The sequence below is a fragment of the Centrocercus urophasianus genome, unplaced genomic scaffold (assembly GCF_019232065.1).
Source record: "Centrocercus urophasianus isolate 14NV4802_14NV808 unplaced genomic scaffold, USGS_Curo_1.0 seq_18, whole genome shotgun sequence".
NCBI classification, from domain to species: Eukaryota; Metazoa; Chordata; class Aves; order Galliformes; family Phasianidae; genus Centrocercus; species Centrocercus urophasianus.
This window is the reverse complement of record NW_024884733.1, coordinates 27,824,659-27,846,089: the sequence shown is the minus strand read 5'-3', so window position 1 is coordinate 27,846,089 and position 21,431 is coordinate 27,824,659. Positions and strand designations below refer to the sequence as shown.

Below are 21,431 nucleotides of genomic sequence, written 5' to 3'. Positions count from 1 at the left end.
TCCTCCCCCTCTGCAAACACAAAGCCCACAGACACACCCAGGCCCCCACCAGCAGCGCTGCTCCCTGCTCCTCTGGCTGACCCAGTTTAAAGGTGGGAGCAGCAGAAGCAGCCACAGAACATCGGCTGCATTGTTTCCATGGTCCCTTGATTAACTGCCATAGTAACTAGGTAGCGTGCACTTGCGGCAGACTACCTCCCTTTCTATTTCTCTCTTTTATCACATTTCAGATGGCAGCACACAGGCAATGTCTAGCACCGGTATCCACGCTCTGCGTCATGCGAGGAACTTGCATGCACTGCCGTTCCCAAAGCGGGTCCTCGCAGGGGAAAGCCGGCTGGCAGGGCGCTGCTGGGACTCACGGCTCCTGCAGTCGGCCTGCACCCTGCCCTCAGAACTGCGGTGTGGACACAGTGCCCACAGTGGGTCCTCACTGTCTTCCTCTGGATTTGCTCTTCCTGAGCACAGCAGCACTCAGGAAAGCAGGCAGAGCTTCACCACACCAACAGCCATTCCTGCAGTCACCCGGAGGGCAGAGAGTGGAGGAGCTGCTGGAACCCAGCTTCTGCAGCGCCATGGATGGCAGCTACTCAGAGAAGGGAGGCAGGAGAGACCACAGCTGTATCTCTGCATAGAGAGGCAAACATCCAATGCATGGAATGAGCCCACTGAGAGACACGGTGGAGCAGGGTGTGCCCTGCAGCCCAACAGAGCCGTGCTGAAGACAGGAGGTCGTCCTGGCAGTGCCCACGGCACGTTCAGCACCAGAGTTGGGGCAGGCGGACAAGACGCATGCGCTGGGCTCTTATGCAACTGCAGGCATCAATCTTTCCAGCAATTATTTTCCACTCTGGCCTACAGCTTATGGCACCAGGAACACGCACGAGGGGACTTACGCCTTCGTCAGAAGCACAGATACTTTAATTGCAGCGAGGAACTGCAAGACCAATAGTGCAGTTGGGAAAAGGACACAGGTAAAAGCAACAATGAGAATGTGACGATCCTTCTCCCTCCCTGCACTATTTATGTTGTAGATCCAGCCCTTATGCCTTGCAGACGTCAGCAGCACCACACGCTGCACAAGGAGAGGCTCCCAAGAAGATGCGCTGTGCAGAACAGTGCTACACAGCAGGGCTGCTACCAGGCATCTCACTGCTCGTGGGTTTGTGCAGCACAGCGAGATCTGCATTCAGTTCTGCGTGTACAGAACAGCCCTTGGAGCAGGGCAGTCAGCAGCATTTCCAAAGATAAATGGTTTTTATCCTCGCTCCTGTAATTTTACAATACGCGTTACTGGGCCACAGAAAATCTCTCTGTGCTGTCACAGAGGTTCTCCATAATATCTAACACACCACTTTTGTGAACAGAGAACAGATCTGGGAGGCGTTGCAAGAAGTCACCTGGTCTCTTCTCATAGCTGGAAGCGTTCAGGAAATCCCAAACTTTCAGCTCCGTCCCATCCAGCAGGGAATTCAGGTGTCCCAGCGGTGGAGACCATACAGCAGCCTTCCCAGGCAAAGGCTCAGCTCTTCCCCCTCTTCCCACAGAGCTCTCCAGAATGTCTGTGCTCACATAACCTCCCTCGCTCAGAACTCGCCCATTATTTCTTGCCCTGTCTCCAGCTGTGAAGGAAAGCTTCCTTCTCCCGAAACTTTTTACGTAATTAACAGAAAGTGCTTGAGAATAACCACAGAAAGCAGCACCTTTTTAAGTAATATCTTACCTTGCTTCTGTCTGCCCCACTTTTTCAAAGTAGGATTCTGTAAGACCTCATGAAGGTAAGATGTGAAAAAGCAAGTGACTCGCTGACCTCCCAGCATGTTTGCCAGGCTTCTGTGATGGCTGATTTGCCTTTCTGGATATAGAGATGATGAGCAAAAAACATTGCTCGGTCAGCCAAATAGAGATATGCATTGCAAGAAACGGGAAATTGTTACTGTAGAAGATTACAGTGCACTAAACAATATGCTTCTAGTGCTGGAGGCAAACATACCTATCCACCCCGGCCTAATATCAATAATTCAATATTAAAGCTTTCAACACAAGTACAGGCTTTTCAGTGGAAGTATTCTTCAAACCTTGATGTCTACACACTGATCTGACACGCAGATCAGCACCATGAAATTGGTTAAAAAGACTCTAAAAGTAATTTAACGATTACGGGAAAATGCATCCAGATTAATGAATTACAACTCGTGTGATGCATATTTCCTCAAGTAAACAAGCTGCAACACGAGTGCAGGCTATTGGGATGCTATTGCTTATTTGGGGGCTCTGAAATTCCTCCAGGAAAGCATCTCAACAGTCATGCCTCTCCAAGGGAAAAAAGCCACCCAGGAAGACGTCTAAATAAAAGAAAGAAACCCCTCGTGACCCTCGGTTTCCAGAATGCCCCTCTGCTGCAGGGTGCAGAAGGAGGCTCGCTGCATTACACGAGTTTCCCCTTGGTCTGTGAAGGTGACACTGGGTGGCACTGGGTCTGCCATCACAGCAATGGCACGTCTGTGAGGTCACCCAGGCAGCCCAGAGGACACAGTGCGTGCCCTCCCCCATTGCTGGGCACGGCTCAGCAGCCGAGGCGAGGCATCCCAACGCACTCACATCCTCTCCTCTTTTCTCACCGTGCATGAGTGGAGCCAGGTGGGAATTACCATAGGTGATGATGCCGAAGAGAGCTTCCATTAAATCTCTTTCCACTGTTTGGGCTGAAGGCCAGCAAGGTAGGTGCACTGATGCCCGTACATCCTGACCACAACGCGCACTAAACCAGGTATGAATCGCTTGTATCCGCAACTTGTACTACTTACCTTTGTGACGTACTACTTAGAATTCAGAGAAGAATTCATGGGATGAGTATGAACCTCAGAGAGAATGAAAGACAGAGGAAACGCATCATGAAAATGGCATGTTTCCCTGCTCGCTGTGCGTAGTTACAGGCACAGCAGTGAGCACTGAAAGCAGTCCTAGCAAAACGATGCCGCACTTTGCCTAAATCGTGTTGGAAGCAGAGCACAGAACTGTGGTTTATGGTGTGACCTTCTGTTTTTCCAGCCTCATTTTACCAGAGACCATCAACTCCCCACAGTCATGTGGCCACTCCAGTTTTGGACTGGCCAAACTTCCAGTTATTTGGACAGAAACATGGAACAGTTTCCCCTTCTACTCCATGTGGACACTCACCAGTATTTTCAACCCTCAGATATTAATACATGAACTGGAGGACTACTTTCACTGGAAAGCAAATTGTTTTTCAAAACTCTGCTGAAATCTGGCTCCACAGTTTCCAGTGATGTTCCATCAGCAACTGCAGGTTTCACCTTGGCTGTTTATACACAGGGAATAAAGTATGCCCACTGCTCTACTTAACAGCATGATCCGCAGGACAACAGACAGCTTATTAAGGGACAAAAGACCAATTAAAAATATTAAATAAGCCCAAAGAGCAATTGGTGAATTCAGTGGATTTAGTCTACTGCTGCTCCAACTGCAGCATGATGCCTTGCAATACGGGGCTCCCAGAAACAAACCGACCAACCTGGGATGAATCCAGCTTAACAAAAAAAAAAAAAAGTAAATTTAATCTCTTCTTACAGATCTGATTTGTGCTTTGGGATAATCTCCCAGCAACACAGCACCTTCCACATAGGGAAAGAGGCTGGTTGAGGGCAAGCTCATGTTCTCACAGCAGGATGGCTGCTGCTCCCCATAGAGTTCCCATCACAGAGCCTCTCCTGGCACAAAAAAAGCACGGGTTACATATTCATGGACAACACACAGGGAAATCATTTCACAATGCTGATGTATGGGGAGCAGCAAGGGACTTCAGGGCTGCAAACAGATTAACAGGCTCTAGAAACGACACGAGGGACCTGGAGCAATGATGGTGGAAGGCTGGTCAACAGTCAAGCGCCCTGCGAAACGCCTGCATTTTCTCCCAGGAAGAATTAAGGCTGATGAGGCAGAAATCACATTTCCTCGTGTAGGTGGCAACATATGGGAGCTGTCACAACACATGCTCCTGCAGATGCACGTGTCCTGGAGCTGCGCTGACTCTCACATGCAGAGACTTCTCCCAGCTACAGGGGAATCTGTGAACAAATTACTGCAGCCCTAAAAATCACGTCCCAGGGAGGGCCTGGGCTCCACAGGGCCCACCAACAGCACTGATGGGAAGCGGTGGTACCTAGAGAAGAGGAGGGCAGTTCTGACTCCCACCTTCCAGCACAGCCCATGCAGAACTCCCCTCTCCTAGCAGAAGGGATCCAGCAGGGAGCGGGCACAGCTGGTGGCCAGACCAAACACCCCAGGATGTCCACTAAGGTCACACATTACGCAAACTGGGCTCCAGGAGGCTGTGCTTCAGGCTGCCAGGTAACTACTGGGAGAGAGAACAGCCTCTGCCACCCACTGTGTGCCTCTGGGCATGCTGCAAGGCGCCGTGTGCCCATGGGGACGCTGGATGAAAACAACAGAGCTCAGCCCCAAGCAGCCTGCACTCACGTACTGTGGCTTCACAATGGGAGGGGTAAGTGGAGCTGCCATCTGGATAAGGCACTTTCTGTATGACCAGCAACTCAGAAACATGCAGCACAGAGAATTCCTCATGGTCTGTCCTCAAAAGACTCAAATTTGATGACCTAGAGATTAATCTTCTGCACAGAATGCAAATCCAAGCAGGAGGCCCACGCACGGCGTACCAATGTAAACAGCCCAGCCCCACCAGTTCGGGGAAGGATTATGGCCGTGGAATAAAAAACCATGTTTTAACAGCTAAATAAGACAGCCAGTATCTTTAAAATATTTAGAGATAAGAGAATGCCCACCTTGTTTCTAAAAGGTAAACACAAGGTTAGAGGTTGTAAGCCAATATATTCCACTCAGCTTCAATGCCCATTTGTGCGCTCCCTGCGAAGTGCAGACCAATAAAAGCTGGAACAAAAAAAGAGATGCTGTGGCTGATAGAAGCCATGGTAAAGCAAACTGTGCAGGAAGACACACCAGCCTGAGAGATGCAGGAGCAGCAGGGCACTCGGGTGGTTCTGGATTACTTAGTTCATTTGCCTATAACATGAGGAATTCACTCTGATCACTAAAAGTGACTGTGGACAGGGATACACCAGGCAAGGGAAAACAAACCGAATGCCAACACATGAACTGGCGGTGTGTGCTGCAGAGAAATGATGGGTCTGAAAGGAAATACAAAGGGAACGTAAAAGGTCCACTGGGATTAATATCAAGAATGGCTACAATCAGAAGACAGCCATCTTTCAGGCGCGTTACAGCTAACACACTGACTGTCAACATCCATTTCCAGCTATTAATACAAGCAGTGAAAAACATACCACAGTGGTAACAGATAAAAGCATGAAAAATGGGATAAAAGGAAGAATCAAAGTCATTCTGCTACTGTGCTCCATAACCTAAAGGTGTTCCTCTTTCATAAGGACCCTCCAGCTTTAAGGGATGATGGGGAAGGAGGGCTCTCTTTGCAGCTTGGCTAACCAAGGCTTCTGAATCACTAGAGAGCTTGTCAGTTCCTTACTTGCACTGTACCTGTACCTCCTGTTTGACATGAGGATGTAGGCAGTGCAGAGAAGGTTGCTGGATGGCTTTTCCCACGCCGCAGCCACCAACCTGCTGGCAGCCCAAAGGAGTCCGACATCCGACCCAGGAGGGATCTGCAATTCTTAACCCAAAGAGCTAAAAACAACCCCCCCGAAGACTGCATTCCTTCGCAGTGAGCACGGCTAGCTGGGAACCTTTGCCACCAGGGCTGACAAGAGGAATTAATCAGAGGCAGCTATCAGCTGCACGCTCCCCAGCAGCCGCAGCCCCGCCGCACCTCGCGGCCAGCCGCACGCACCGCTGAGCTCCGCATCTCGGCTGTTCCTTTCAGTTGAGTCATTACTGGAATATTTTATTGCCTTCCTGAGATGATTAACAGCTGTGACCTTTTCAAAATTTGGAAGGTTCTTTTCTGCATGCTAAGTAATAACACAATGGCTTAATTTAAACTACAGCACAAGCCCATTCTGCCTAAATAATCCCTGTCAACAATTAATTTAACATTAAGAGAGTGAAATAAAAATGCACCGTCAGTAGCAGTTTTGTTTTTAATTCATTTGTCCTTTTTAATATCCTGCTTCAGGCAGGAATTATTGGTGACAAAACCAGCCGGAGTTATCGCATCCATTTAACTTCTGCACGAAGTCAAATCCCATTCAGCCGCAAGAAGCTGCAGAGATCCACGTTCCAACTTTGCCCAAGTCTCACTGCTGCTGCCTCCCGGTTCCCAGCCCCCAATGCACACAGCAGCATGACGGAGCGGGTGACCTCAAGGCCATCTCCCTATTGCCTTTTGCACAGAAACAACTGGAAGGAGACGCGTGCCAAGACAGGGCTGGCTGAGCAGCAGGGAGCAGCTCTGTTACACCCAGAGATCACCGCTCCTTCCTTCAACACAAACGCAGCAGTGATGTCTGTGAGCAGCCCGCCCTTCACGTGTTGGTATCCACTCAGCCCAGGATGCCCAGCACAGGCCTTCATGGCAAGCGGGGAACGTGGGATAATTGTGTGCATTTATTTTCAGTGGTGACCTACTGCCGTTTTTCAGAGGTTGCTGTGTAACTTCAAACCTGAAGTTCCTTCAAAATGCATCTGCGTGGAGAGGTGAGGAGCACACGCTGCAAAGAGATGTGCTTTTAAGTCCCTGAAATGCTGCGCTCAGCTAGGAAATTTAAGTTTCTGAAAAGGTAGATCAAGAGATCCCATATGGAAATAGGCCACTGGCAGCACAGGAAAGGAATCTGTGTTGGTGCCTGCTGTCCACGCAGAGGCAGGGCTCCTCCAACATTCAAATCTCTGCTTGCGTTCTCCTCCCTACTAGAGATCCACTTTTATCTCTCTTATCTCCCTTTAAGCCGCATCTGTGGTAATTGTTTTTGTTAAGCCTGGTTAATTAAGACTGCAGGCTCATCAGGGAAACCTCCCCCTTCCTTGGCTTCCCATTTCTGCAGTGGCTCAGCAGAGCACAGCACGGCCGTCACGCCGCTCCTGCCCACCGCCTCCCTCCTGCCCCCGGAACGGTTTGGTTGCTTCTGGAGGGAGATTTTCCTGTTCTGCCGTCGCACGTCGCAGTGCAGCGCTGACATCCCGGCGGCCGCCGCCTCCCCCAGCGCTACGCACTTACTGCCTCTGTCTGAGGCCCTGGAAGTTGGCTGCTCGGCTATCTGACAGGGTTCATTAATCAGCCGCTCTGAATTATTCATTACATATTTAACCAAATGCTCCACCAAAATCCCCAGCAGCTGTAAATCTCGCAGAAATACATTACAAATTCTATTTCTCTTCATAAACCACTAAATGCCACTTTTTGCAAAGATTTCCTTAAGGCACCGCTAGCTTTTACCTTAAGTGATGCCAGAACAAAGGGCGGATTTCATCATCTGTTTTGGTTTCTGATAGTCCTTTTCCTTGAATCATTAATGTTCCTGAAAGCAGAAATGTAACTCAGCTTGTTATCTTTTCAAAATCAAACGCATTGGACAAGGCATAATTTGCCTCAGGCAATGCCATTTCAAGTTTGTATCACTGCTAGCCGGGACCTTTCGTTCACAAAGAAAATCATCTGGATTTGACAATGACTGCTGCCACTCACCCGCAACGAGCACTTGCTCTTTCCCCAAGAAATCAGTTTCCACCCTGCTACATTTGAATGAGCAAACCTGTGGTGTTTATTACACGGGAAATATTCCCCCTGAAGTCTAGAAGCAATTAGAATTTGTTTTTCTTTGCCTTAATGCGACGATAACAAGAGAAATCGGATATTAACCGAGACCTTCCTTAGGAGAGCAATTTCATCTTTACCAACTCAGAAATTAGATTTTTAGCAATGAAATACAGCGCCTATTTGTTCAGTGGTAAGTGCTATGAAAAGAAAACCCAACAGCTGATGCCTGGATGCAAACCCATAGGGCAACTGCCCCGAACGCCCCTCCCTGGGGAGCGCTCTCAGCCTGGAGCACTTTGCAATGCCCAACCACTTCTCAGGGACAACCTCAGCACCTCCCACTCCCGATTTCCTAATTTTGAGCTGTATGATGGGCACATTACATCACTCCAAGATTCCAGATTACTTGCATTACACTGTCAGGCACGTACCTTTAAATGAGTTTTCAAGCCTATGCAATCCAGAACTCATTCCCTCACTCCTTACCCACAAAGTTACCAGCACAGCCCTCAACGTTGTGCTTGGCTGTCTCGCGTCTGCCTTGGTGTCTGCTTTCATCTCCATCCCTGCTGCAAGAAGCAAGACCAGATTTCTCAACGTGACCGCTCTCTTGGGATTTACATAACAAATGAGAAGCAGTCCACTAACAGAAAGGCTGAGCACAAGGCCAGGCCAGACCTTGGGGGGGCGGGTGGGAGCGAGTCAGAGAGCGATCCACACTGAGACCGATGGAAATGTTCTGACACAGCTCTGAATGGAAACTGTGCGTGACCCCACTGTGTGCTCCAAAGGGAACTGCATACACAATGCAGAAAGCCTATGCAGCTTTTTAGCACTGTTGAATTTCCTCAGATTTCCCCAAGATGCCATGAGACTCGAGCAGAAAGTCTCTTTCCTCCCCATCTCCTCCCCAGCACGGCTGGCCCAGGCCAACAGGGCAGGCTTCTGTATCTATTGCAGGTCCACAATCATAATTCATAGCATCTTTCAAATTTCACTTTGTGAATTAGCATCAGTGTAAGGCCTTTTAGCTTATTCTGAATTATTTTAACCAAGCATTCCAACCAAATCCATTTTTCAAGCACAGCTGGAGGCGATTTTGAGCAAGTACACTACCAAGGGAGTATGCTGCCAAATACTGTTAGTGGATAACAGAATGCAAATCCAAACAATGTGCATGTGCTCAGAACACAACAAAACAACCTATCGGAAAATATCCCTGTCCCACAGAGCAAAGCCCCGACGTTTCTCACTTGGCCTTCCACAGAGCTCTACTTTACATGATTCAAATAAGTGGAACCGTAACGCAAAATACATGGTCTGCTCTTAAAAACCCCCCAATGCTTTCCAAGCACCACTGAAGAAGACTCAGATTCCATCCACAAAAGGCTGACCACCAGAAGGCATTTCTGACTTCTTACAAATGCTTCTTTCCCTGTGGGAGCACAGGACAAACGGGACTGATTGCCTACGGCAGGCATGCTGCACGCTGCAATCCAGAATGCTTACAGCAACACAAGAGCTTTTGGGGGGATATGCAGTAAAAATAGCAAAGCCTGACATTTAGAGATTAATGTTTTTTCCTTAGGGAGGCAATTTTCAATGACGGTAGTGCAGATTCTCTTCATTCTCATTAAAAAGCAAGGCAGAGCTTAGGTCTCGGTGATTTAGGAAGGTGCTTCTCCCATAGGCAAAAGAGTGTGAGGAAACACCAGTATATGTATAGAGGTGACCGATTAACCCTTCTCTAAGTTAAAAGACAGCAGTTGATAATGGAGCCTAGACATACAGCCATTGCCAAGACACTGCATTCCAGAGAAGCCTATTTCAAAGTCATGTCTGTAAGGAAGCGTGGGCTTCCCGTTGCGTCTGCTCTTCCAGTCTGCATCTTCTGGTGCCGCCTTCTCTATGCTGCACCGTCTTTTCTCGTTTGTTCCTTCCTTATTATTACATCAAACAGAGCCAAAGGAGCTCAGCATCATGGAAAAAAGGGCTGCCCTGTAACAACTGTGTGACCCCAAGATGGATATGTTCAATGAATGCTGGCTCAGTCTAAGCTGTTGGAAAGCAAGTGGCAATGTCACCGACGGCCTGATGCAAGTCAGCCTAAAAATCCAGAGGGACAACACAAGAGGCACTTGCTTTCATGCTCCTGGCCTCCAACAGCTCCCAGTGCAGTTTGTTAAGGGGATCCCATCTGACAACGCAGACCTTGGCTAGATTTAGAAGGGCACAGTGACTAAAGGAGAAGGGAGCTTTACCCAGCCTCAAAAACCACAGGTATCTGGGGATTGCCATCATTAACCTACAGCGATCAGTTTGGTGCATACAATCACCGCTTGCTCTGGAATTTTTCCTCCTTAATCCAACCACTGCAGGAATACTAAAGCAGAGCGCACTGTCCACTTGACCTGACAGCAGACCACCATGCTCTATCTGCAACTCATGCAGAGGGACAGCATGCTTCAAACTGGGAAGCACATTTCTTACAGCCACGGTATCCTGTGATTCCACATCTGTTTCCCCCCCCCTCCAAAAAAAAAAAAAAACAGAATTTGGGAAACTGAGATAAGAACAGAAGCAAATACACCATCCTAAAGTAAACCACATCAGAAGTAACCACGGGGAAAGGCTTTGTGCTGATGGAGGGGACGCAGCGGGGCCGCTGCTCAGCCTGCACAGCACACCACCAGGACACACAATAAAGGTGCTAAAAGCTCTGCAGTTGTGACAGCTCTTGGAAATCCAAGCCCTTGTATACACTGTGAATGTACTCATTGTTATAATAACTGCATGCTGATGAAAAACGAGCCTCCCTAGGATTATCCGCCTCATCTGTTCTTTATACAAATATTGCAATTTCCTCCCCACCTAACTTGTTTGAGAGAGGAGGATCAAGGTAAATGGGCTGAGAACCTCTTAAATGAGCACTCATTAATGGCCAGGAATTAGATCTTCAACCAATCCCACGCCTGTGTCACAATTCCTACAGTAGGACTCCCAACCACTCAGCCATTAACACAAGCCACGCAAACCCCACGCTGAGCGCCATGCCATTTTTCCAGCAGCAGAGAGGTGTCTCCATCTGTGGTGCATAAAAACAGCTTGGTTTTATGGCAGAGGGGAAACAGGGCTCTAACTCAGTGTACTCATACTAATGGTCATTATGCTGCTACTTCTGCTTCTGCGAAAGCTGCACATGAGCAGCCCTTGGTAAGAACAGGAATACATTCCAGGTTGCGGGGTAAGGAGGTCTCCCAGAAATGTATATGCCCAAATGAGAAAAGTGTACTAAACTAAGGTTACGAGAAACTGCAACAACAGATGACAACATAGACAGAGATATCCAAGCCAAAAGATCACATTACCGTCTTTGTGCTTTTAGCTTATTCGTAGGAAAGCATCAGTACTGTGCACTACATCTGAGATGCTGGGCAGAGAAAGACTCCAGGGGGTAGAGTAAGCACCTAGGAAGAGCAACAGCACTGGGCCACTGGACACAGGTGCTTCCGTAAGGCTATGGCAGCCCTAGCTGCAGCTGAGCTTCTCAACATGTGCCTTTATGTAACAAGCAAATACTTCTGCCAGAGTACAAGAAGTATCTCAGAACCAAGTGATACTGCTAGGAGAATTCACAGGAACTTGACTTTTCAGGATAAAATTCAGGCTCCTGAAGATGAGGAAGAGCTAGGAAGAAACGTATGTCATGAATATCATTTATTTTCTCTTACGCTCTGCAGTGCTGTATGAATAGCATCAGGATAGGCAGCTACTTGATATTACTTTCTTAGGCAGGTAAATCACTCCCCCATCTTGCTTTCTGCAACATTTAAACAGTAACAGTCTGCATATCTGTTTTCAAGTCTGCAGGAAAGAAGCACTCCGTTCTCTTACAGATGATCTAATAGAGATCGTGAAAGCTGGCACTGAAGTCTGACTAATCTGTCACTCACCTGGCTCCTGCACACTCACAGAAATCTGCATTTCTGAAACTTAGATGGCTGCCTTATGCGCCATTTGAGGCTGGCAGTGCATTCACCAGGCACCGTCACCCGCAGGCAATAAACGTGCAGCTCACTAACATCTGGTCCTCAGCTGAGAGGAGCAGACAAAACTTCCCCGAGGCCGGAACACGAAGGCAGCATTCAGAGGCGATGGTCAGAGGTGGAAGCACGGGGCAGCGCCCCAAAGCCTGGCCTTGTTCAGCCACACTGGGCTCTGGTCCCAGCAGCTGCTCTCACAGTGCCCAGCCAGGAGAGCACGAGCTGCTGCTGATGGACGGCAACTGCAGCACTTGCAATGGATGCAGACCTTTCCTGTGGCAGGAGCTCCAGAACGCAGTGAGCTCCCTGCAGATCCAGGTCCTGCAATTATCTTGGTAATAACAAACCCAATAAAATGGGAGAGCTAATTCTGCATTACTGTTATGAAAGAAAACTTCCCCTCCAACCTAATGGAGTTGTCCATCATTATGCAGTCATTACCTGCATATGCACAATGTCAGCGGGGTTCATTAAAGCTGTTTGAAATGAAGGAGCAGCACAGAACGTTTCCAATTCACACTGAGGTTCTTTATGTACTGACAAGGCAAGGAGCAAGCACTTGCTTTCAGACTGTATTCTGTGCATTTCAAAACCATACAGTAAATACTGTGAGACCAGGGTAAGAACTACATGCCAATGTTACAAAAGGAGAACATTCATTAAGCAACTTTTGTTGTAACTGGATGCACTTGGACAACCTGTACGAGTGTCAGAGCCATATCTGAGCTGAGAGGAATACCACTTGATTCCTGTTTTTCTTCACTGATAAAATGAGATTCATTTATTTCTCCTTATGTTTCCTTTGGGGAGGCATGCTTTCAGATGGTGCTACATGCTCACTTTCCTTTCCAAGGTCTAGACAGCTACACAGGTCAGAAATCAATAAAACAGAATACAAGTTACCGCACAGACTTTATTAACAAGACAAACGTACAGTGCAACAGAATGGTAATTATTCAGTACACAAACATACAGATCTACCTGCTGTACATCTGTACTCAGAATAAGGCTCTCCTTTCCTGAGGGCTGCATGTTGCATTGGGTACCAAGTGCACGGTGACTGAGCTGCACACGGAGCTGCTGAGGGTGCAACAAGAGCTCGTTCACCACAAGAGCACAGATACATTCCCTAAAAATTGATAACCTGGTTCCCATTTAATTCCATTAACTGCCAGGCAGATGTTTTTCTTTCGTAGCATCACAGCCTATTGCGGAGAAAGCTGCAGCTAATTGCTTCATCATGATAAAATGCAGCTTTCTTGTTTAGAAAGAAAAGCAGAAGGGCTCTACACAATGTTCTATTGACCACAGAAAGGTAATTCAGTCGCACTGAGTGCAGGCATCCTCATTCTACCCATGAAAGCTTTTTTTTCCTAGTAAAACGAGTTCTAGACAGTAGCAAAGCAGGCAGCTTCCCAACATAGCAAATCATTGCAGCAACAAAAGAACCACATCCACGGTGCCTGCCCCCTCCTCCTCCCTCAGCGTCCTTCCTCCTCACCCCCTCAGCCCTTCAACATCCCGCTCGCTTTGAGTTCTTCCACACTTTCCCACTCTACTGGGAAGTCAAAACACCAAAGCCATCTGGGTCAGGCCCGATTGATTCCTGCTTAGGCACCCTACTGCAGCGATGTGGAAAATGGAACAGGCAGGAGCACACCGCAGTGTAACACAGCACGAGGACAGACGCGGCCATCAGGAGCTACGACTTGTCGCCCACAACAAAAACAGGCCATTTTAACAACAAAAAAATAAATACACTGCTAAACACGTCGCTGTGTCTCCAGTCTTATTCCTGCATTGCTTAATGCCTGATGTGTTCCTCAGCAATACCCGCTCACAGTGCTGAAAGAACAAAAACCATAAAGAAATTTGAACTTGTTCTTTCTTACAGTGCTTCCCAGTGACAGAGCCTTATCTGAAAGCACAGACTCCACCTCTGCAGGCATTTCTTGGAAAGTAAAACTACTACCTGGGCAATATTTTACCCCAAACCCTATCAGCTGCTCTGGCATCAGTCTTCTCATTTCAGCTTTGCATTCCGCCTGTGCCGCTATGCCAGTGCATTACACTGTATTTACTATCAGTTAAGTTACAGCCTTAAATATTTACTATCAGTTACAGGCTGATATTATAGCCTTATGTTGTACAGACTCACAGATGTCAAGCATTGCTGCCCACTGACTTGCAAAGCGCTGTGCTTTCTGTCACACCAGACAGCAGCGTGGAAAAGGCAAGCAGTGAATGTGAAGGCATAATGAACATGGATGCAAACACGTCCATGCTGTGCAGAACGGCACGATGCTTGCTAAAAGTCATCACACCCCTTCAGCAGCGTTCAGCTTGTTTACTTCTGCATCTCTTTCACGTCCTCCATGAGGAGACTGAGAGCAACTCTAATTTTCACATTTTAACTTCCCCAACCTCTTCTCCTCTTTCTGTTTCTCCAGATCTATGTTTGCAAATCTGCCCATCACAGCACCAGCAGAGCATTCTCCATGACACTGCTGTAATTCACCTCTGCCAGGAGCATTTCCCATTTGACTGCTGCAAAAACCTTGTGCTACGATAATTACAGACGAACCTACAGCCTAATCTGTTAAACTACCCCCAAACCTGCCCTGGGAGACAAAGGAACATGTCACTGTTGTGGAATCAGTGTGACGTTCCAGTAAGATAATGTAGGGTAACAGAAGTGAAACACAGAGAAGTCATTTCCGAGAGCTAGCTGGGGTTATTCAGAAACAAACAAACAAAAAAAGCTGAAAAAGATAAAAAGCAATGACAAACCAGAGAACGTATGGCTGTGCAGCAAAGCTCACCCACTGCACACAAGCAGTGTGGCAGATACGCGCGTGCCTCATCAGTCACTACTGGAAACCAGCTCCAGCACCAAGAAGCAAGGCTGCAAGGCAACGCAGGCTGCCAGGGCAGTTTAAGGACTACCCAGAGGGTTTGGGTTTGTTGTGTGTGCTCATGTCTGCTGTTCCATGAGCCCTGCTCACTTCCATGTCCTTTGGAACCTTCCCTGCCAGTCCATGGCTGTTGCTCAGGAACTTCTCTTGGGATGCGTGGAAAAAAGCATTCAGCAGAAATAAAGAGAACCTCCTGTCCTTCCCCATCTTTCTCCCTCCGAGTTTCCTTTTTCCTCAGAGTTTCAACAGATAACAGAGCAACTTCATGTGTCCAGTGCCAGTGAGCAAGAGAATAATCTGCCTATCCGCCTGCCTATTTCTTCAAATGAACAGAGGCTTGAAGCTGTATCAATAGCCAGTGAAAAACAAAACCAGATCTGTTCATGAAGTAAAGACAAGCATGCTATTCAACTTTGGAACTAGGGAAACGCATCCTGCTACGTATACAGCAAAGCTGAAATGCATCCAAAATCGCATCATATGCTGCTTTCAGACAGAAACAGGCTATGGTGAGACCGACCACCTTTGCCTCCAAAACAAAAGACGGCTCCTAATTCAGCTTAGAACAGGACTCGTGCTGAGGCCCCTTTTGTTCTCCCCCAGGCAGCTCTGTGAGGGTCCTGAGGACACCAGGAGGAAATGCTTTACCATGGGGGCAGCCAGCCCTGCCGCCCAGAGAGCTGGGGGCCTCCCACCTCTGGAGGTGCCCAAGGCTGTGGATGGGGCCATGGGCACCTGGGCTATGGGAGCCGGCCCTGCCTGTGGCAGGAGCTGGGACAGGGGGTGCTTTAAGCTCCCTTCCAACCCAAACCAGCCTGGGATTCTGCAAAGAAATGACTGAGGAGATTAATGAGTCTCATAAGCACTCGTTAGCCTCAGCAATTTCGAGTGTACAGACTGTCTCCAAAACGGGAATTTTCTGAGCTACTGTTGCAGTGGTGGTTGCCACCAGACCAGGCTTTATGAGTTGGTTCCAGAAGCTCGGTGCTCAGAAAGCAAAACAAAGCGTTACATCTCTTGATAGCTGCGATGTGCCCACAGTACGTCGTGCAGCTCCGAGTAATTAAACAGATCAGTTGTTATTCACCAGGCTTGGAACGAGCTCAAATGCTACCCCTCTGACTGGATTGTGCCATACTATTTAACTTAATAAATTCCACCGCAGAAGATTATTTTGCAATGAAAACAGATCATGTTTTGAAAAAAAAATAAGGCTAGCATATGATTCACATTTTGCAGTATACCTCAGAAAGCAAATGTGTCGGTACTTCAATTGCATTGAAGGACAACCAAAAGAAAAACAAAACAAAGCAGGACTTCCTATTGTGCCATTTCCATCCTACCTTGTGCATTCTTCACTCCATAGCTAACTGCTATCAACAAAGAACTCACCTAAACTCACCACACCAACAAAAGGGAGACAGAAATTAATTTGATAATAAACATTATAGTCTAAGAAAACACTTCATTAAAATGTTATTTCTCATCAGAACACAGCTGATGACTGTATGTTATTAAACTAAGCGATCTAAACCGTATAAACAGTATAAAACTGAAGATAAATATTTAAAGAAAACTCAATTAAAAGCAGCAGAGAACACTGGAAAAGAGCTTCTGCCTTTTAGAAGACACTTTGGATCTTGCAGGGCACTGCTGCAAAGAGCCTTGCTTTGGGTGGCACCACGGTGATGCTAACAGCTCTGATGGAAGTAAGATGGCAGATGAGAAGAAAAGAGGGCTCAGGGCAGGATGCTATGAGACAGGGCGTGCTGAGCACAGAGCACATCCCCCTGTCTCGTGGAGATGCTCTCCCCTCTCTGCAGGAAGCACTCCAAGTGAGTTGCCCTGCACGTTCTGCATTCAGAGGGCTGCTGCCATGTAGCAACTCACCTCTGCTGCTGCCTGCTCTTCTCCCCCCAAAAGCCAACAAGCGCAACTGGTACCAGGGCTGGCTGCAGAAAGGAAGAAATGGGATGGGGGTTTCAACATCTTCAGGACAAAAATGCCAGATGGAAGAATCAGACCTGTGGACTCTGGCAGAGGAAAAAGAGTGCAGGCTTAACACTTCCTGTACTGCTAGGTTCTATGGAGGAGGTATTCAAAGACTGGGCACAGCAGCAGCAGCCACGGCACGTGATGGGAGGATTGCAGGCAGGCAGGGATCGGTGGCAGATGGTGAAGGGCACTGAGCTGACATGTTGGTCATGTACTGTCGTGACAACTGGGTCCTGGGGGGAACGTTCTGAGCACAGAAGTGTTTGAATCGTGGCCTTGTTTTTTGTTTGCTGCTGAAAAGTGATTGGATACAGGAGAGGAATGGTGATGACAGATTTCATCAGGAGAAAAAAGTTGAAATGCGTTTAGTTAGAAAAGGAGAACGCCTAGAAAGGATGATGGATTAAAAAGCAAAGGAACAGAGCAATTAAGACAGACAACTGAAAATAAAGAGCATAGAAGAGCGAACAGGAGATTCATCAAGTAATGAGATTAGCGGTGCGGATAAAGGTGGTGAAACATCATCATTTACCATGCCACTAATCCCCATACAGAAGAAGTTCCTGTTCACCACGCTATGAAAGTTAAAGATTACGTGATTTGCAGAAGGATGGATTAATTCCCTTTTAATCATTGCATGGTCTGCATTACTTCTGAGGCCCTTCCTACCCAGCCACACGTCCTCGCTCCGCACAAAGGGACCTTACATAAATGGCCCTCCTGCGCAGCACAGGTGATGGATGGATGCTCTGCACTGCACAACAGATTTGCAGCTAATGAGCAGATGCAGCCACCCTGCTGGAAGTGCCCTGCTCACAGCACACGTGCAGCACAGCTCTCCAGACAATCTAACAAACATTGCATCACACTTACAGAGCCAATTCCCTCCTGTTTCCTAAGATGCTAAAGCAAGTCGACAGCACGCTGGAGTTTGCTGTGCCCTGACTGTGTTCAGCCCGCACACAAACCCAAACATGTTGGAAACCTCTCCCTGCCAAGGCAACTTTCATCATTTCTACAGCAGTTTCCTTCTGTAAGGTTAAAAGCTGTATGTGCAACTCAGAACCTGATTCTAGAAACTCCAGCGGAAAGAGCACGAGAACCTTCCACCCTTCTGTTAAACAACAAACTCAGAATAATCCCACCTCCACTGATCCAAGAGATTATCAGCTACATCCCCAAGCGTGTGTGTGTACACAGACTCACTGCCTTCCCAGACAACACACAGCTCACTGGGTGCCCCACTAACTCCCAGCAGCCTGGTTTCTCAGGCCAAACCAGCAGGGCAGGATGGGCAGCACCCCCCCAGTACCGTGCAGTGAGAGATGACAGCTGCAGGAGGAACCCAGGTGCACAAACCTAAACACTGCTGCCTATGTCCAATTAAAAGGCTGCAGGAAGCTGAGGAACACACAGAGCGTTGCAGAGTGGTCCCAGTTGGAAACATTCTGCTTCCAAAAGCAGCAGATACAGCAATGGTATCGGGCTGTCTCAGGTATGCTGAGCACCCAGCCCACATGGAGCTCAGGGGGCAGCCCAGCCCTCCCTCCTCTGCTTCTCCCTGCAGAACAGGAAGGCCATTAACAAGGCTGTATGGGCACAGTTTGAAAATGCCTGTTAATGAAAGTTTTTGGTGCAAGTCCCACAGCTACCCAGTGCATATTTACAGACAGCTGGGGAATTAAAAAGGTGGACTATCCAAGGTCCACCATCTAGAAGACAAACCAACGCGACTGTTCAAGTTTCCCAGAGCCGTGCATTGGATCTCTGTTTACAGCATGGTTCAGCCTGCAGAACTGATGGCCAGAGGCAGCTCACCATGAACTGCAGTGGCATGCTGGGGGTTAGCAACTGGAAGGAAAAGACAGCTCTTAGCCAGAATTTCTGTGAAAAATGGCTGAAAGAAGGGATATCTGAAGCTGGTAACAATGGCCAGAAGGCACTCGCATCAAGTTAAAGCCCTTTTCAGGATATAGCCCCAGGAGGACCCTTCCCAGCCTGCTCTGTGTTGCGCCGTCATTTATGGGTGCAAAGGCAGAGCGTGCCTTGGGGGATCCAAAATCCATCCCCAGCGGCAGCAGCAACGCCTGGGAAAGTTCCTGGCTGCCTCTTTGTTTGGTGATCAGCCACCTCGCAGGGGAGTCATGGGCTGGATGCACGCTGGGGAGCAGCAGCTGAATGCCAATCGCAGAGGCACTGCCTTATAGACATTTGGGCTGCCTTCAGCTCTATTCATCCAACTCTTGCAGTGAATGAATCCCAACGCATTTTTCAGCCCAAAACACAGCTACCTTTGTGGCTCCGTCACCCCCCCGGCGCCGAGCAGAGCTTACCACGTATGTGCCACCGTGAAGCGCCGGCGCTGGCGGATGCTTTTGTTCACGAGCAACTTTCTGAAAAAGCACGGAGAGTTCCTTGGAGAGCTGCGGGGAGAGATTTTTGGAGACGTAGGTCTGTTCCCAGGCAGCTTGGGAAGCTCGAGTTCTAAATGCATCTGTTCTTTGAAAGTCCTGATGTAAATCTCCGACTCCGGAGTAGCAAGTTCCCTGGAAGAATCTCTTGCCGTCATAGTTCAGACGTTATGCTCTCACCATTCAGAAAGCAGAACAAAAACACATCACACGGGCATCGCCGCAGATTAAAAACGTTGATAAATCGGCAGAGCTTATCCCACCCGCTCACCAGGCTGCCTTCCAAACGCGAAGGCTGCCTGGAGCAACAGCAGCAGAAAGGGGAGGACGGCGAGCCAGCGCTGTCAGAAAAGCCTTTATCAGCCCGGCGCTCCCCCTGAAAATGCGCCAGCGTGTTTGTGTGTCAGCAGCCTCCTTGCAGACGGGGCCGGCCGCGAGCTGCACGCCGACACTCGCTGCATTCATTCAGCCGCGCGCCCGCTCATGAAAAATTCATCAGGACCCTCTGCTGATGAACCCCTTCCACAGGGCGCTTCGGCTCCGCACACCTGCACAGCAGAGCAGTGCTGCGTGTCGGGCTGGGCGCTGAGCACATCAGGGGGCTCCCGCGTCTGCCGCGAGCCGGGTAGCGCCATTCATTCAGACCCAGGATGCTGAACAAAAAGGTCTCCATTCAGATTTAGGTTTAGGCATTACCGCAGTAGCTCCACCCATGGCGTGTTATTGGCTCGATATTATTTTGACAAGTGGCTTCTGCTCAGCTCCATCCTGCACTGTGAGCGGGTCGGATTCCCATGCAGTGCTGAAGCCTTAAGCTGGGGGCTGTGCCACTGCTGTCGGGTACGGCCAGAGGGACCCTGAGCTGTGGCTCCAGCGCTGACACTGAGAGATGCACTCAGCAAAAGGTCTAAAACAGGCAAATGGGAGGGGGGGAGGGGGGGAAGGGGGGGTAGAAGGAGAAGCAACAAATAACGTTCTGCAAGAACAAAGGCTGTGAGAATGCACGCAGCACAGATGCAGCTGCACAGATGCAGCTGAGAGCGGCGCTGTGCGTTGGCACCCTGTGTCTGGCCGATGGGCAGCTGAGCACCAACAGCCCCCCAGCCTGCAGTGTGTGGTGAGCAGGGGCTGCCTGGACAGGGCACGTTCATTCCAAAAAAATTAAGCCACCTGGGGATTTAGAAACAACAACAAAATCTGCTCTGGATATAAACAGCACAAAACCAACTTTTGTACTTGTAAGGCAAGAAAAAAAAACAAACCCACAAGCACAAGGTGCAAGGAAGTTAAAGATGAGACGCTGACAGAGAGAGAAAGCATCTTTTCAGCTGGTCAGAACCAGGAGAGCCTTAAATGTAAATACAGGGATTCTTTGTGAAGGAGGAGGAGAAAGGAAAGAGAACCCAGGCAGAAGGGGATGGCGGCCCTCCGATGTGCGCACAGAGGCTGAGTGCACAGCGTGCCATCAGTTACACAGCTCATCACCTGCAGTTCCAGGGTTCTCTTCAGTCACATCCCAAAACACTCTGCAAAAACATCTGCATGCCTTTCTCAGCATCAAGCAAAAGGCTGTCTATAGAAGGACCAGGCACCAGACACCGTGCCCATTAAGCTACGCACCACTCACAGTCGCAAGAAAAAAGAAGTAGAAAAATCTCCCTGAGCATCACCTAAGGACACTGCAAATTGCAGTGTTATCTGATGCTCAGAGGTTTACAGTTTACACAGTAGCTGAACAGGAACATTTAATGCTTCAGGAGCTATGACGTATTAGACTGAGATACATTGTGCTTCATCTCCACTGTACTGACAGCCAGGGAAAGACAAAGGGAAGCCTGAAAGCAATCTGGATGAGAAATAAAAGTCATGCAAATGCTTAGAATCTGGAATTCCAGACAAGAAAGAAAAGAATTTTCTAACTCACTGGGAACCAAAATGAGGTATTTTGAAATGAGAATATATTGTATATTAGAGAGACAGTATTTCTATGCCTTTTCATTAAGCTGCTGAAATAGCAAGGAGAAAAAAGGGGAATCCATCCTTTAGAAGCGCTCTGCAATAAAGCATGCTGCACCACAGCACGCTCCTCATACCAAGTTTGGACTTCCCTACCTGAACCCAGAGCTCTTTCACAAGCAGTGTCCATTTAGGAAGTGCTCCTCATTATATGGACGCCATCAATTAGTAATGAGTTACCAACCCTACTGAGAACATTGCAGTACAGCGTGCCAAGGCTGCTGATGGAGAGAAGGAAAACCAGGAAGACTAAGCCAGCAAGGTGGGAAAAGGAGAGCAGGAGCAGAGGTAACCCTTACACACGCATAAGGGACGAAAAAGC

The 21,431-nt window shown here is 48.4% G+C and overlaps 1 protein-coding gene across 2 annotated transcripts in view; it reads right to left on the bottom strand.

Annotated features, from left to right (window-relative positions):
- PDE4B (phosphodiesterase 4B) overlaps positions 1–21,431 on the bottom strand; it is a 123,908-nt gene that overhangs the window by 87,914 nt on the left and 14,563 nt on the right. The window contains exon 1 of one of the 2 annotated variants that reach the window (XM_042819395.1): positions 19,016–19,266. The exons of the other annotated variant lie outside the window; for it this stretch is intronic. Within the exon in view, the coding sequence (XP_042675329.1) occupies positions 19,016–19,251 (236 nt within the window). The 5' untranslated portion in view covers positions 19,252–19,266. Of the gene's footprint in view, positions 1–19,015; positions 19,267–21,431 lie in introns of those variants that run through there. 2 annotated transcript variants of the gene reach the window in all.